The sequence below is a fragment of the Pleurodeles waltl genome, chromosome 12 (genome assembly GCF_031143425.1).
Source record: "Pleurodeles waltl isolate 20211129_DDA chromosome 12, aPleWal1.hap1.20221129, whole genome shotgun sequence".
NCBI lineage: Eukaryota > Metazoa > Chordata > Amphibia > Caudata > Salamandridae > Pleurodeles > Pleurodeles waltl.
Window position 1 is genome coordinate 502,878,093 of NC_090451.1, and position 13,811 is coordinate 502,891,903.

Sequence of the window (13,811 nt, forward strand, 5' to 3'; positions counted from 1 at the left end):
TCTGGAGCCATGAGACACGAGTCGGAACCCTATCTGTTTCCCAAAGAGCTAGAATCAATTGCAACACTGCATTGAGTGCCACGGCTATCTGCCTCCCTTTTAGAGATCGTAAAGGAAAAGTAAGGGGGTTGGGCAGCCCCAGTAGGATATACGATGGGAACCTCAGGATCGTGACCTGGAACGCAACATCTATCTCATCTATAATATTTCCCCAATAACGATGTAACTTGGGGCAATGCCAAAGCAAATGTACCAGTGTGCCTGTAGCTCCACAACCTCTCCAGAAAAGGTCGGTCTTAGCATGATCCCATGCATGCAACCACGCCGGAGTGTAGTACCAGTAGGAGGCGATTTTATATTATGTCTCTGTCCCTGCCGCGCTATATGCTGTATGGTGTATTCCTCGTCCGAGAGCTCTCTCTCTAGCTCCCTCTCCCATCTCAGCTGGCTCTTTGACTTCGGCGGGCGGCTTGCTCCTTGCAGAAGGCGATAGAGCTCCGAGATAATTCTCTTATCATTCTTCTTTAGGAACAGCCATTTCTCAAATGGTGTGAGAGGTCTATCCATCAACGCTCTGTTTGCCGGCAAGACAGCCCAGTGCCGAACCTGGTAATACATCAGCCTATCCGCCTCCACTAGGCCATAGGCCTCTCTCATCTGGTCAAAGGACAAAATCCCATGTTCGTCAAAGAGACTTCCCACTCTCCTACAACCCCCTTCATACCAACGTCTAAGGCCATCCAGGCATAGTCCAGGCTCAAAATCAGGGTTCGCACCTATGGAGGTCATCGGGGAGAGAAAAGAAGTCAGCTCTAAACGGCAAGCCACTGCATCCCACACTCGCAGCGTTGTCCCAGTAATCGGGGAAGTATAGAGACCTCCAGCCCTATGTCTACGCCGGAGCCAAGGCTCCTTCCAAATATGAGAGCCATCCACTCCTGGTCCATAAAACACCAGTGTTTCTCCGTGAGTGGGCGACTCCACTCTACAAGAAAGCGCAGCTGGGCTGCCTGGAAATATCTCAGAAGACACAGGATCACCAGCCCCCCCACTGCTCTTGGGACGGTATAGAACCTGCCTCGCTAAGCGCGCCGGGCGACCCTCCCATATAAATCTCAAGACCGCGGATGTAGGGTAGCAATCGTCCGGGGGGTGGGGTTAACGGGAGCACCTGAACTATATATAAAATTTGCGGCAATACCGTCATCTTAACCGCAGCCACCCTTCCCAGCCAAGATAGCTTGTGTTTCCGCCATGCCGCCGGATCCCGCTGTATATCGCGTACCAGTTTCTTGTAATTTAGGTTCACCATTTTTTCAGCAGACGTTGCTAACTCAACCCCCAGACAGGAAAGGTGCGAAGTCGACCAAATAAAGGGGTACCGAGCTCTCAAATCTTCCTCATGATCTGTGCTCAAAAACAGACTTAGGACCTGGGACTTCTGTATATTCACTTTAAATCCCAAAACCCGGCTAAACTCACCCAACAACTCCATAAACGCAGGCAAAGAGGTGGCAGGCTCCACAAGTGTAAGAATCACATAGTCTGCGTATAAAGTAATGAGGTGGTGGTCTCCACCAAATTTCACGCCAGAAACCAAGGGGCTGTCTCGCAAACGCTGTGCAAAGGGCTCCATGTATAGCACAAACAATAGGGAGGAAAGTGGGCATCCCTGTCTAGTCCCACGTCCAACCGGAAACGACGCAGAGAGCACACCATTGACTCGAACCGCCGCCCTAGGAGAGCGATAAGTACATTGGATCCAAGATCGAAAGCCCGGACCCAGGCCGAAACGCTTCAAGACCCGGAAAAGGTATGGCCAATGGACCCTATCGAACGCCTTTTCAGCGTCAATTGAAAGAAAGAGCGCCTCTCTTCGAGATCTATCCATTTTGTCTATCAGATGTAAAAGCCGCTTCGGATTATCACTGCATTGTCGATTTGGAATGAAACCTGACTGATCTGGATCAATAAGGCCCGGCATATAGGGATTAAGGCAGAAGGCAAGTATCCCCGTGAATAATTTGGCATCTATGTTCAGAAGCGAGATCGGCCTATACGAAGCACAGTCCTCTGGATTCTTACCCGATTTATGTATAACAGTAATAGTAGCGACAAGCATGCTAAGCGCCAGGGTCCCCGTCGTCCAAAAAGAATTAAAAAGCCGGGTGAGTAGAGGGGCGAGTTCCACACAAAAGGTCTTATAAAACAATGCTGTGAACCCATCTGGGCCGGGGGACTTCCCTTTCTTCAGGTGGGAAATCGCTGATACAACTTCTTCTAGCCTTATTTCCTGGTCTAATGACATCACCTCCCTCTTCCCAAGAAGGGTGATTGCTACACCCTCCAAATAAGAGTCCAGAGCCACGTCGTCCCACTCATCCGCTGCATACAAACCCCGGTAAAACCCTGCAAAGGCCTCAGCAATCTGATCACTCACGCAGGCCACTTCACCAGAGGGGGAATGAATTGATTTAACTGTCGATGCAGCGCGCTATGCTCGCAACCGATGCGCTAACAGCTTTCCACATCTATTTCTCCCAATATAATATTTGTGCTTAAGACGTGCTACTGCATACTCTGCTCTATCCCAGTCTAGTCGCTTCAGCTGCTGTCTCGCCTTCTCTAGCTTTTGCCAAATTCTAGGCGCACCAGTCGATTTATGGGAACGCTCCAGGACAGCCACTCTCTGCTGTAGCCTTTCTCTCACCTCTCTCCTCGCTCTATTATCCCTCGCCGACAATGCCATAACCTCACCCCGCACCACTGCCTTCAATGCCTCCCAGACAACCTCCATAGAGGTGCTGCCGTCATCGTTAAGAACAATATAGTCCACAATCGCACAACGAAGCGACTCCACTACTGACTCACTCTGAAGCAAGGAGTCCTTAAAGCGCCAGCTCGGGGTACCAATGCGACCTACCTCCATAGCCAGTTTCACAGTAATAGGGGCATGATCATTCAAGGCCCTGGGCTCAATCGTAGCCTCTCTAACCCGGGACATGAACTCTTGCGAGGTCAAGAAAAGATCAAGCCGGGCATAGGTCTTGGTCGCCGCAGAATAGAAGGAATAATCTCGCAGTGTTGGATGGGACTTCCTCCACACATCCTCGAACCCACACTCCGCCAACCATTGAGGCCCCATCTCCGACACTGCCCCAGTCTGTCCAAAGAGTTGGCTCGAGCGATCAAGCTCATTGTCCATTACTAGATTAAAATCACCCCCTATTAAAATAGCGCTATCTGGCGAACTAAGTACAGGGGAGATTGACTGTCTCAGGAAAGCCTCCTGCTGGGAGTTCGGGGCATAAAGGGAAGCAACAGTAAAAGAAAACGCCCCAAGCCGCATTCTGATAGCCAGGAACCTACCTGGAATTTCATGTATCTTCCCAACTATCTCCCCAGGAAACGTCCTCGAGAGCAATATCGCCACCCCCGCATGCTTCGTAGTAGTTGAGGACCACAGCTGCCTAGGGAACCATTGTGAGCGCATGCGGAACGTATCTTTATGTAACAAGTGGGTCTCTTGTAATAGGCAAATGTGACCCCGACTTCTCTAAATCCGATAGAATCGCTAGACGCTTGGTTGGGTTATTAAGCCCCTGAACATTCAAACTTATACATTTAACTGTCATGTCGTCGCCGGGAGTGGGTCACCAAGGGGCAAAAGGACACGGGCTGCTCCTCCACGACTACTCCTAGACCGGATTCCCAGGGAAGCACACCAACCAACAACCATTGCGCACAACAGGTGCTCAGAACCATAAAGTCCACTCACACTCTTCTCCAAAGAGGAAAAAGTCTTGACTGGGCCGTGGAACCCCCTCAAGTTCACCAGCTAAGCCCGTTCAACCCGCCGCCCAGGCCCCTCCCTGACAGCCCGTAGGCAAACAAATAAGCGACCCAGTGCTAAGCAGTCGTCACCATGCGCCCCAGACTTAGACATTGGTCCCAGCTGCCACATTATTCACTGCCGACTTCCGCTCCGATAACTGCTCCGACGCGGTAGGCCTCTGTCGCTTCCTCCTTTTCTCCTTTCTCCTCCAACTCGGTCGGACCTCTCCACTCGGGCCCGGTTTCACACATGGGTCCTGGCCACCCTCCACCAGGCCCAGGATCCAGTTCGCTTCCGATATGGACTTCACCTGATGGAGCTATGTCTCCCAGCGAAAGATAAGGCGGAACGGGTGGCCCCAAGAATATGACACCTCCTGTGCACGCAAATGTTCCGTAATAGGTTTAAATTCGCGACGCCTCTGCAAAGTTCGTGCCGAAAGGTCCTGAAATAATTGAAGCTGGAGCCCTCTAAATTGGATCTGCGGCAGATTGCGTGCTCGTTGCAATATACTGTCCTTAAGCCCATAGTTGTGGACGCAGGCCAGGATGTCCGGAGGGCGATCTCCCTCACCCAGAGTCCGACCCACCTGATGCACTCTATCCAGCGTAATCTCTCGGGACTCCTCTAAGCCAAGAACTGAACTAAATAGTTCCACCACAAACTCTCCAATGTCGTCCTTCTCAGCCCCAGACGGTGCTCCCCTAAGGCGGATATTATGCCGGCGTGAGCGGTTCTCTAGGTCCTCCACCGTAAGCTGGAGGAGATCCTGTTGCTCCCGCAAGCGGATGCATTCTTGTTGGAGATCTGCCACCTCCTCTCCCTGGGAGATTTCACCATCTTCAACCTGTGCAACCCGTTCACCGAGGGAGGTGACTTCTGCTCTCAGTTCCTTTACCTCATGGTATATGTCCCGTCGAAGCTCTTGAAGATCGCTCCAGAGCGAGTCGAACAGGGAAGCCCCTCGTAACCGGGGCCCCTTCATCATCTTCAACCTCGCCCCTCTCCTCTTGAGCCCTCGCAGCAGGTGGCCCCTCCAGAGCTCCGGCCGCCACTGGGAGAGCCCCCGTGAGCATATCTCTAACCGTCCGTTCTCGCTTGCCCTTAGCAGACGCCATCACTCCAGCACCCTCGCCGCGTCGGGCGTTGAGGTCAATCTAAGCTTCCTCAGAAGTGCGCCTACGGGTCACCCCAGGCACAACAAAGTCACCAACCACCACTAACCTCCTCTCTCAGTGGCGAGGCACTTCACTTCTCAGCCGCTCCTTGTGTCTTGACGCCAGTAAGGACTTCCCCGGGCCACCTGCCCCGTCGATCCAAGGGCTCAGGATCCCATCTCACCAAGGGCTGCCCATCGCCCGGATCTAGATGCCTGGCACAACAGCAGCAGCAGCTCAAGCGAAGCCTCCTCAAAAATGCACCCGAGGGTCGGGTCTCTCTAGGCCCAACGTCGTCACCAATCACCACTGACCTCTTCTCTCAATGGCGGATCACTTCACTGCCCAGCCGCTCCGTATGTCTCAGCGCCGCAAAGGTTCTCCGCGGGCCGCCTGCACCGCCGATATATGGGCCCAGGGTCCCACCTCATCAAGGGCTGCTCGTCGCCCAAATCCAGATGCCTGGCACAGTGGCAGCTGACTCGTGCCTCCCGCCGTGGGCCCAGGTCCTGCCGTTCCCAGGCACCAGCGCTCCAGCCTCCAGCTTCAGGTGCACACTACAGCCCGCAGGGCACCAGCGGCACCCTCCTGGGCCGCCGCCGCACCACTCCTCGGGGCCACAAGGCCGCAAGGCTCAAGGGCCGCCGCGCAGCCCGAGCCGCCGCAAGCCACGCCCGCCTACTACCGGCGTCAGCACAGGCCCTGCGGTTCCGCCCTCCCGTTCGGCGGCAGCACAGGTGTCCCAAGCCCTCAGGGGCTCCTCACTGTCCGGGGCGTCCGATGCGCTCTGTCGGGCACCCGACTTCACCCCATCTAGGGCCGCAAAGCTGTGTCAGAGGCCCGGGCGGCGGAACACGGACAAAACACATCTGCTCACGCTGCCATGCTGGCCACGCCCCCCTACATCTTATGTTTATTGTAAGGTGGTTGGGGTCTTTGTATTCATGACTCATTTTCACAGTTATTATTCTTGCACTGTGCATTATCCTAATCATTGCAGCTCATGCATTTTATCGCAGATTGAAGTCTTGTTAATAAACCTATTGAAAACTTCCCTGCATCTCTTTCATTGCCTGTGTATGACTGAGACTTGTTGCCCATGTGAGAAAAGGGTAATCTCCATTTAACCACGACTCTCCTGAGATGTCGCACTCTAGACTCCATGCATAAAGGTTGCCAGAAATCACCTTTTACAGTTTGGGTTTTTGGTGAGGTACTGCTTGTGAGCCAGGAGGGTTGGGCTGACAGTTGCAACTTGTTGTAGGACTGGCTTAGTCGCCTACAAACAAAAGTGCTGTCATCCCTAAACCAGGAGACTCACCTTGAGCGAGAGTCCAACTACAACACCACGGTTTTCTTGCATAAAGTGTAATGCTGTGTGCCTATCTGGGCATGCAGGAACTGCCATATGAGCAAGATAGTCAGGTCAAGAATCAAATGTTAATACATAAAGAGAAGTAAAAAAGTAATTGTGTTCCTTTGCTTGTTACTATGTTCATAATTCTTTACCTTGCAATTTCTTGGTGATAATCATAGTTCTCATCTTCTTCCACCCACTCCACTGCTCCTGTAGTGGGATTTGCCCTTCCGCAGAAAACCTTCATGACAAAGATTAGTCAGACTCTGGTGGCAATAAAGGACAACTTCTTTGTGGATTAGGACGTGTTTCGTTCCTTTAGTTTGCTTTATTCCAGTTAAGACTCTACAAAAAATAAACAGGTGCAATAGAAGAAGAATTTATATGATGAAACTAAAGTTCATCGTGGTACAACACAACTTAAAGTATCATTGTCCAAAGCATTTTTTGAACTGTTTGTCATTTTCTCTGGTGGTATGTCTTCAGTATTACTGCAGTGACAAAGCTACACAAGGTGATACAGTACAACTCATACTCTCAACTCACACCAGTACTGATACTAAGAATAGTTTTATTCCAAAGAATTCTTCCAAATTCAGACATTTCCTTATGATGACTGTAAAAACTCAGTGTATAAAAATGTACAATCACACTACATACTGTCATAGGAACAATAACCAGAAGGAGGCAGTGACATTGGCTTTCATACTTTCCTTTTAAGGATAATACCGCAATGGGCCTGTTTTCAACAGGTAAAACTGATACAGTGTAAGGAGTCCCAGCCATAGGCACTGAATGCACACAAGAAAGCCACTCCTGAGAATTATGTGGTGATGTCTTGGAAACTAAAGGTGCACAATTAGTCCCTCTGTGGCAAGTGTTAGAAATGGGGTGTCTAGTTGGCAGAGGTATACACCCTTGTCCAAGTAGGGACCACAATCCTAGGCAGGGTAAGTTACAACACAATTCAAATTATCCTGTGCCCAGCCTCTGGTAGCTTGGCACTGAGCAGTCAGGCTTAACTTTGTAGACAATGTGTGAAGTATTTATACAGAACTTATACCATACCATGCGGAAAACACCACAAAAAGACATCACACAAGTTTAGAAAAAATAGAGAATATTTATCTGAATAAAATACTGTTGAAAAAGGAAAATCCAATGTATACAAGCAAAGTTATGAATTTTTAAAGATTAAGGGGTTCAGCCCCCCATGCGGGCGGCGGGTAAAAAGACCGCCACTCCCATAGCGGGCTGGACCGTTGTACACATGGAGTGCCCTCCTCCACCGCCAGGCTGCCTCTGACAGCCAGCCTGACGGTTGAAGGAATCATCATCCGACAGGGCAGGACTGCTGCCCCTCCGGATAATGATCACTACAGCCACCAGCCTTTCCCTGGCGGGTTCCCCCTGCACTGCCCATGCACTTGGCATGGGCAGTGCAGGAGCCCCTGTGCAGTGCCCCATCACGCAGGTCACTGCCCGATTTACGGGCAGTCATCTGCGCGACGGGTGCAGCGAAACCCGCCGCACAGAGGCATTGACGCGGCTCCATGTGGAGCCGCCGGCAATGTCCCGGCCAGGCATTCTGCTGGGCCGGCGGGCGGAAACAATGTTTCCGCCTGCCAGCCCAGCAAAATGTTCTTTATGCGGCCGGTGGGGTACCAGGGGATCTGGTGGTCAATTAAATGACCGCCAGCCTGAACACGCCGGTAAACACTGCTGTGTTCATAATGAGGGCCTAAATCCAACTAATGCGCCTAGAAACACAATAGCTCTGACTGGGGCTATCACAGCATCGTTGACTGAGTCGTTCCCAACAATCCAACACCACTGGTGCCGGTCACAGAGTCACACGGACCCCAGGTACTGTACCTTTTGAAAACGAAGAACAAGGATGTCGTACGGAGTCGGAAAGAGGCGTCGCGGGAGTCTGTGCAGCATCAGTCCCTTACAGCTTTCGAGGAAGGAGGGGTCAGTTCCGTGCTGTGAAGCAGGTGGGGGTGAGACGACAGTTCCGTTTGGATACAGGGGGGAGATGCTGCGTCATCGTCCGCGATGCGTTGATTCCTTGTGACTAGGCGGGGTTGCTGGTTGTGGTCTGTCAGGACGTGATGTTTCAACTTCGCAGTGTTGCTATGACGCTAAGTGATGTCAGCGGAGTGCCGGCAATGTCGGACTTGCATTGCATGCTGTGGTCGCTGTGTGCAGCGAGGAACACTGAGCGGGAGCAGGCTGCGGCATCACTGAAGTCGTTCCAGAGTCGCTGAAGTCGGGTACTAGCGAAAGGCTAGTAGTTTAAGTCTTTGCTGTCCCTGAGACTTCAGAACAGGAGGCAAACTGAATCCAAGCCCGTGGAGAGCATTTTTGGGGGAAGGCAGAGTCCTTCCAGCACAGTCAGAGGCCAGCAGGGCAGCAGGCAGGGCAGAGTTCAGGTGCAGGTCCAGAAGCATCGGAGTTGGTGGGAACAGAGACCCAGTTTACATACCCAAAAATGCCTTTGAAGTGGGACAGACTTCAAAGAGTGGTTCTGAAGTGCACATGTTCCCCTTTCAGCCCAGTCCTGTCTGCCAGGGTCCCAGTGGGGGGTTATCAGCCCACTGTGTGAGGGCACGCCACTGTCCTTTGAAATGTAAGTGTCAGGCCCTCCACCCTCCCAGTCCAGGAAGACCCATTCAGTATGCAGATATAACTAAGTGCCCTGTGTTTGTTCCAGCTGATGTTGTATCTAATTAACTGGTATGAAATATATTCTGATTTGAATAATCCTTTAAAAATCGAAAACCTATAAAACAAGGTGAACTAGAGTGCCGCCGTTTTACGTTATGAAAGATATAAGTCACAAATGTGAGTGAAAGACAAAATCAATTACTCTATTAAAATTATACCACTGCAACTAAGCTGATATGCTGGTGGGTACCAATATAACCCAATAGCATTTCAAAAGTGATCTACAACCCCACTTTATGGTTCGTAATGACATTAAAATACTACAGCCTTGTGCATCAGATGGAAATGTGGTAACTCACATGTTACTGCACAGTCCCTGACTTTTATATCACTTAAGCTTGGAATGTGTAGTGAAGCACTGAGGATCGGCACTCAGGTGCTCTGCCAAGAGACAAAAGGCTGCTGAACGGGTCACAAGTAAAAATCTGTATCAGTTCTTTTAGGATTAACAATTTGTTTTGAGGGATTAAAGAAATAACATGCAAGGGTAAAACACTTGACTTACATCATTCACTTGAGCAATAGAAAATAAACCTCACCTCTGCAATCACTGATATGATTGCAGGCATCAAATTCAACTATATTAAAGGTATAAAGGGCTTATTCACACAGAATGGGGAGGTCAGAGGTAAGGAGAGCCTCCAGCAAAACATTTTTGTCTAAGTATCGTGTCTCACCACCTACAATCTCTGAAGCAAGAAATGCTTTGAAATACAGAGATTTGTGGAAGTTTCCCAAGGTCTTTCAATGTGGGTAGAAATCTGACATGCAACAGACAATCTCCAGCTTGCAGTTAGCTACTTCACACCTCACCCTTGGATCTGTGAGTCATTTGGAACCTTTTTCTGAAACTCAAAAAGATCTCTCGCCACCTCTGATTTTTTAATCTGAAGAGGTTTAGGCCTGTCATGTATACTCTATCTTGAAAGGAACAATAGATGAATCATACCTGTGGCTATCAGTTCTTTTTTTTAAACCTGGTGGTCCGGTCTCCTCATGATTTTTGCATGGCTTAATTCTCAGAAAAAGCTGACTTCCAAACTTCTCTACACTGACATCAGTCTTCACACTTGCTCCCGCCCCACAGAGTTCCCCAGAGCATCAAATATTGCCCAGAGATTTTATCTTCATCTTGGGGGGGGGGGCATTTAGTAGGAAGACACAGCTTAACCAAGATCACTTCACTTCTTTCTGCTCCAACAACACTGTTGTATGAAAAAAAGCTGGGCCTCAACTTCCAGATCACACATCTCAGACTTGAGCACCCCAGGCTCCTCCGTGCATTTGCACTTTTGGTGGGGGCATCATCACTCTAGAGATTTTTGAACAAAAAAAAAAAAAATCACAGCATCTACCCAAACTGGTGATAAAGCTTGAAGCATATATCATTATGCTCAAAGCACATTTCTGAGAATCACTCTTTACCTAATTCAAAGCAGGAATTTCTGATTCCATCAGTCACATTTGAAAATAATGGGGAGGCAGGAAAGGTGTCCGAAGCAGGGAGGAACCCAAATTAAGAGAACTCTTAATAAAGAGGAAGGAAAGTAAGGTGTGAACTGGAACAGGAACAAGGTCAGGGCAAGGTCTTTAAACCTAAACAGTTAATGCAGGAAAGCGGCAGCAGGTCTAGTCAACTAGAGCAGTGTTAGCCAATTGTCTCTCCTACTGAGGAAGTTGTAAAGATTGCCCTTTTCTGGCTGTGCATTTTAGAAACCTTTACCTGACTAATATTTGGTTTCAGGTGTGCTGGCACGGTGTGGGATAGAGAGAATGTGGTCCCATCGGAGTGATCTGCACTATAAAAGCAGAGCTTGCATGTCTGTGGCTTCCAGTTGCCTGCATGTGTTGGTGTATCCTACAGACCCTGACTGTGAGGACAGCCACTCTTCTGAATGGTCACAGTCTCCATCTGGTGTTGCATTCTCCAGGTGCCACCACTTCCCAGTAATCAGGTCTTTTGGGCGAATGTTAAAGCAGTGTGTGCGCAATGATTGGGAGGGAGGGGTGACGATGGCAGGACAAGCACAACTGTGCTCACTCCTAACACCAGGGGACAGTCTGCCATAAATCGTAGCAGTCCTTCTGAAACTAACCAAGACTCTTTCCACATGGTTTAATAGCTAGGGGTTTGTCTAAGCAAGTCATGACACTCAGGAGAATTAGTTCACAGCCACATGTTTGCAAATACAGTACTGAAGGAGTACAATGTGTCTTCCAATTATTACACTATTTTAACCATGTAAGGGCCTTACTTAGAGAGTGGCGGAGGGGGACGTTTGCCAAAAAGGAGCAGACGTCCCACCTGCCCTATTTTGAGTGCCACTGACATTAATGCACTTTTAATATTGGGAAAGAGACATTTGCCGAAATTGGCGGTTGCCTCGCATCCTCCCAATGCTAAATAAGTCACAGAGGCCGATGCACAGGGCATTTTGAGGTTGCAAAGCCTGCAATTCTCAAAATCATGGTTTGTGACTGCAAAAAGACTTGTATGTACTAAACCCATAACAAATTGCTAATTGGAAAAGCCGTGTTTAGGGCATGCCTTCCAAAATGCGAGTGATTAAGTACGTATCCATGTTTTGCAACCAAAATAAGTATGCAGTTATCGTGTATAAGGTTGGCGCCATCTTGGAAGGCTTTCCAAGATGGCGCCAACCTAAGACACGATAACTGCATACGGCTGCAGTCTGTTCCGAATATCTGATCCAAATCATGGTATTGATACCACATACTGTATGAAGCATTTCTCTATATGAATTCTTGTAATGACTATACATCATCAGATCATCTGTTATAGATGACTATTGAAATGCCTTGAGAAAGCACTAGGTGGACTCACCATAGAGGGCGAAATACATGTCGGCTGTGTCTGATCTGGAACAATTGAATAAATGATTGAATTTTAAGTACAGTCTGCAAGTTTAATTCATAAAATGTGGATACCATTGAACAAAAATTACAAGTGGGTTCTCACTCTCAACTTGTTCGGATCTCAAAGGAGGTGTTACCTTGGACATGGGAAGGGCTCCCAGGGACCCCTTCCTCTTTGTGAATGGTAAACAAAAGTTTGCTGTGGAGTAGGCAGTGGTTCACAGGTCCACTGTCAACTCTCAAACAAACAAGAGGAAAGCTGATTTTATTAAATGGGATCAGAGACATATTGGTTGGCTGACCCTTCCAGCTGCATCCCAGTGATGGCATCCAATCATGGCAAGTCACAAATTACGATCTAACTGATCAATATAGATGATGTAGGTCAGATCACAACCAACTAAGATTCAGAATTTTGTGTGGTGACTTATTAGTATATAGATTGTTTTTCAAAATTACTTTCCATTCACAAAACGTAGGTGCGCATATTGTGACCACTTTTTGTGAATGGAAATTTCATATATTGGGCCCTAATTATAAATGTGAGTACAATTATAGCAGGGAGTTATTTCATTATTAAACTTTTAACAAAAGATTTTAAATCAATTTGCAACCACACCAATAAATAACAAGGAAATGAATCACCTAAATAAGGATCGGTAAACTTAACAAATTCATATATTCATGGTAGGTGACTATCTACTAAGGTGAGTCTGTAGACAGAACCTTTAGGAAATTAGATTTCACAAAACGGGGTTACAGATTTTGCGTAACAATGTGATTGATCGTAAGTACAATTAATTCAGAACGTAACTGCAAATATAAAGTATTTTCAACCTTCAAAACTTATTGTTAATATTTAGGAGTCAGCATCAAAGCGGGATATCGAATAGAAAACCAATAAACAAGAAGTAGCTATTGATGCAGTCTTTTTGCAATAGATGGTGCAGTAGTCTATGACAGGTAAAGCTCAAAAAGTACTTCCACTTCTCTTAAGCCAAATTAGATGGACAGTTTTATTGTCTGCTAGCCTCTACAACTAGAATAATTATGCATTATACTTACAATATTTTATGGTGCATTGTAAAGAACAATAAGGTTTGACTCACGGAGCATCTTTCAATGCTATCTTTCACATTTGCCATACATGGAAGTAGGTCTTACAGGGTCAGTGGACATTGCAAGCATGAATACATTGAAGGGCTGAAGGAAGTGAATAAACTAGTTGTTTGCAACAGAGGATAACTAAAGTACTTTAGCTGAGATCTGAGAATTTAAACTCTAACATCTAAGGCACAGAGGAGTCAGGACAGATGTTAAATTTTAGATTCATACAAACTCCCATGGTATTTTCTACAAAGATGGGCTGAGAAGCATTCACCTTTTCCCCCTTAAGAAGCATTACTAATTTCTTTCACCATCAGATATACCAGGCTTCTCGCATTTTATTAACTCTAGCCCACTCTTTTCTATCACAACCTTTAAACTCTTTCACCCACAATTCTAGCAACATCTAGAAAAATATATTTCTTCTCATGTGCTATACATATGTGCTCATTCCTAGGCAATTACGAACATTTGTGAGATGCTTTGTATTTGCAAAATTGCATCGCCTAATGACTTGCAGTACATTCTCGATCTCGGTTGGTCACTGCTCACTACACTGCTAGAATCTATGTCCACTTCACAAATTGCAATTTTCTCTTTTCTAGGCTGGTCCTTACTGCTTCATTCACTCTTTGAAAGTGAGATCCACTCTTTTAGCAACAAAAATATTATCACCCAAAGCTGGAGCTATCATTCAACCATATTTTCTATGTAAGCTTAGCAATCTTACATGGCAAAATACATTTCG

The 13,811-nt window shown here is 47.7% G+C and overlaps 1 protein-coding gene across 4 annotated transcripts in view; it reads right to left on the reverse strand.

Annotated features, from left to right (window-relative positions):
- Positions 1–13,811, reverse strand: part of PRMT7 (protein arginine methyltransferase 7) — a 424,549-nt gene that overhangs the window by 393,118 nt on the left and 17,620 nt on the right. For all 4 annotated transcript variants that reach the window (XM_069217242.1, XM_069217243.1, XM_069217244.1 and 1 more), the window contains one exon: positions 6,502–6,694. In XM_069217242.1, the coding sequence (XP_069073343.1) occupies positions 6,502–6,596 (95 nt within the window). In that variant the 5' untranslated portion in view covers positions 6,597–6,694. The remainder of the gene's footprint in view (positions 1–6,501; positions 6,695–13,811) is intronic.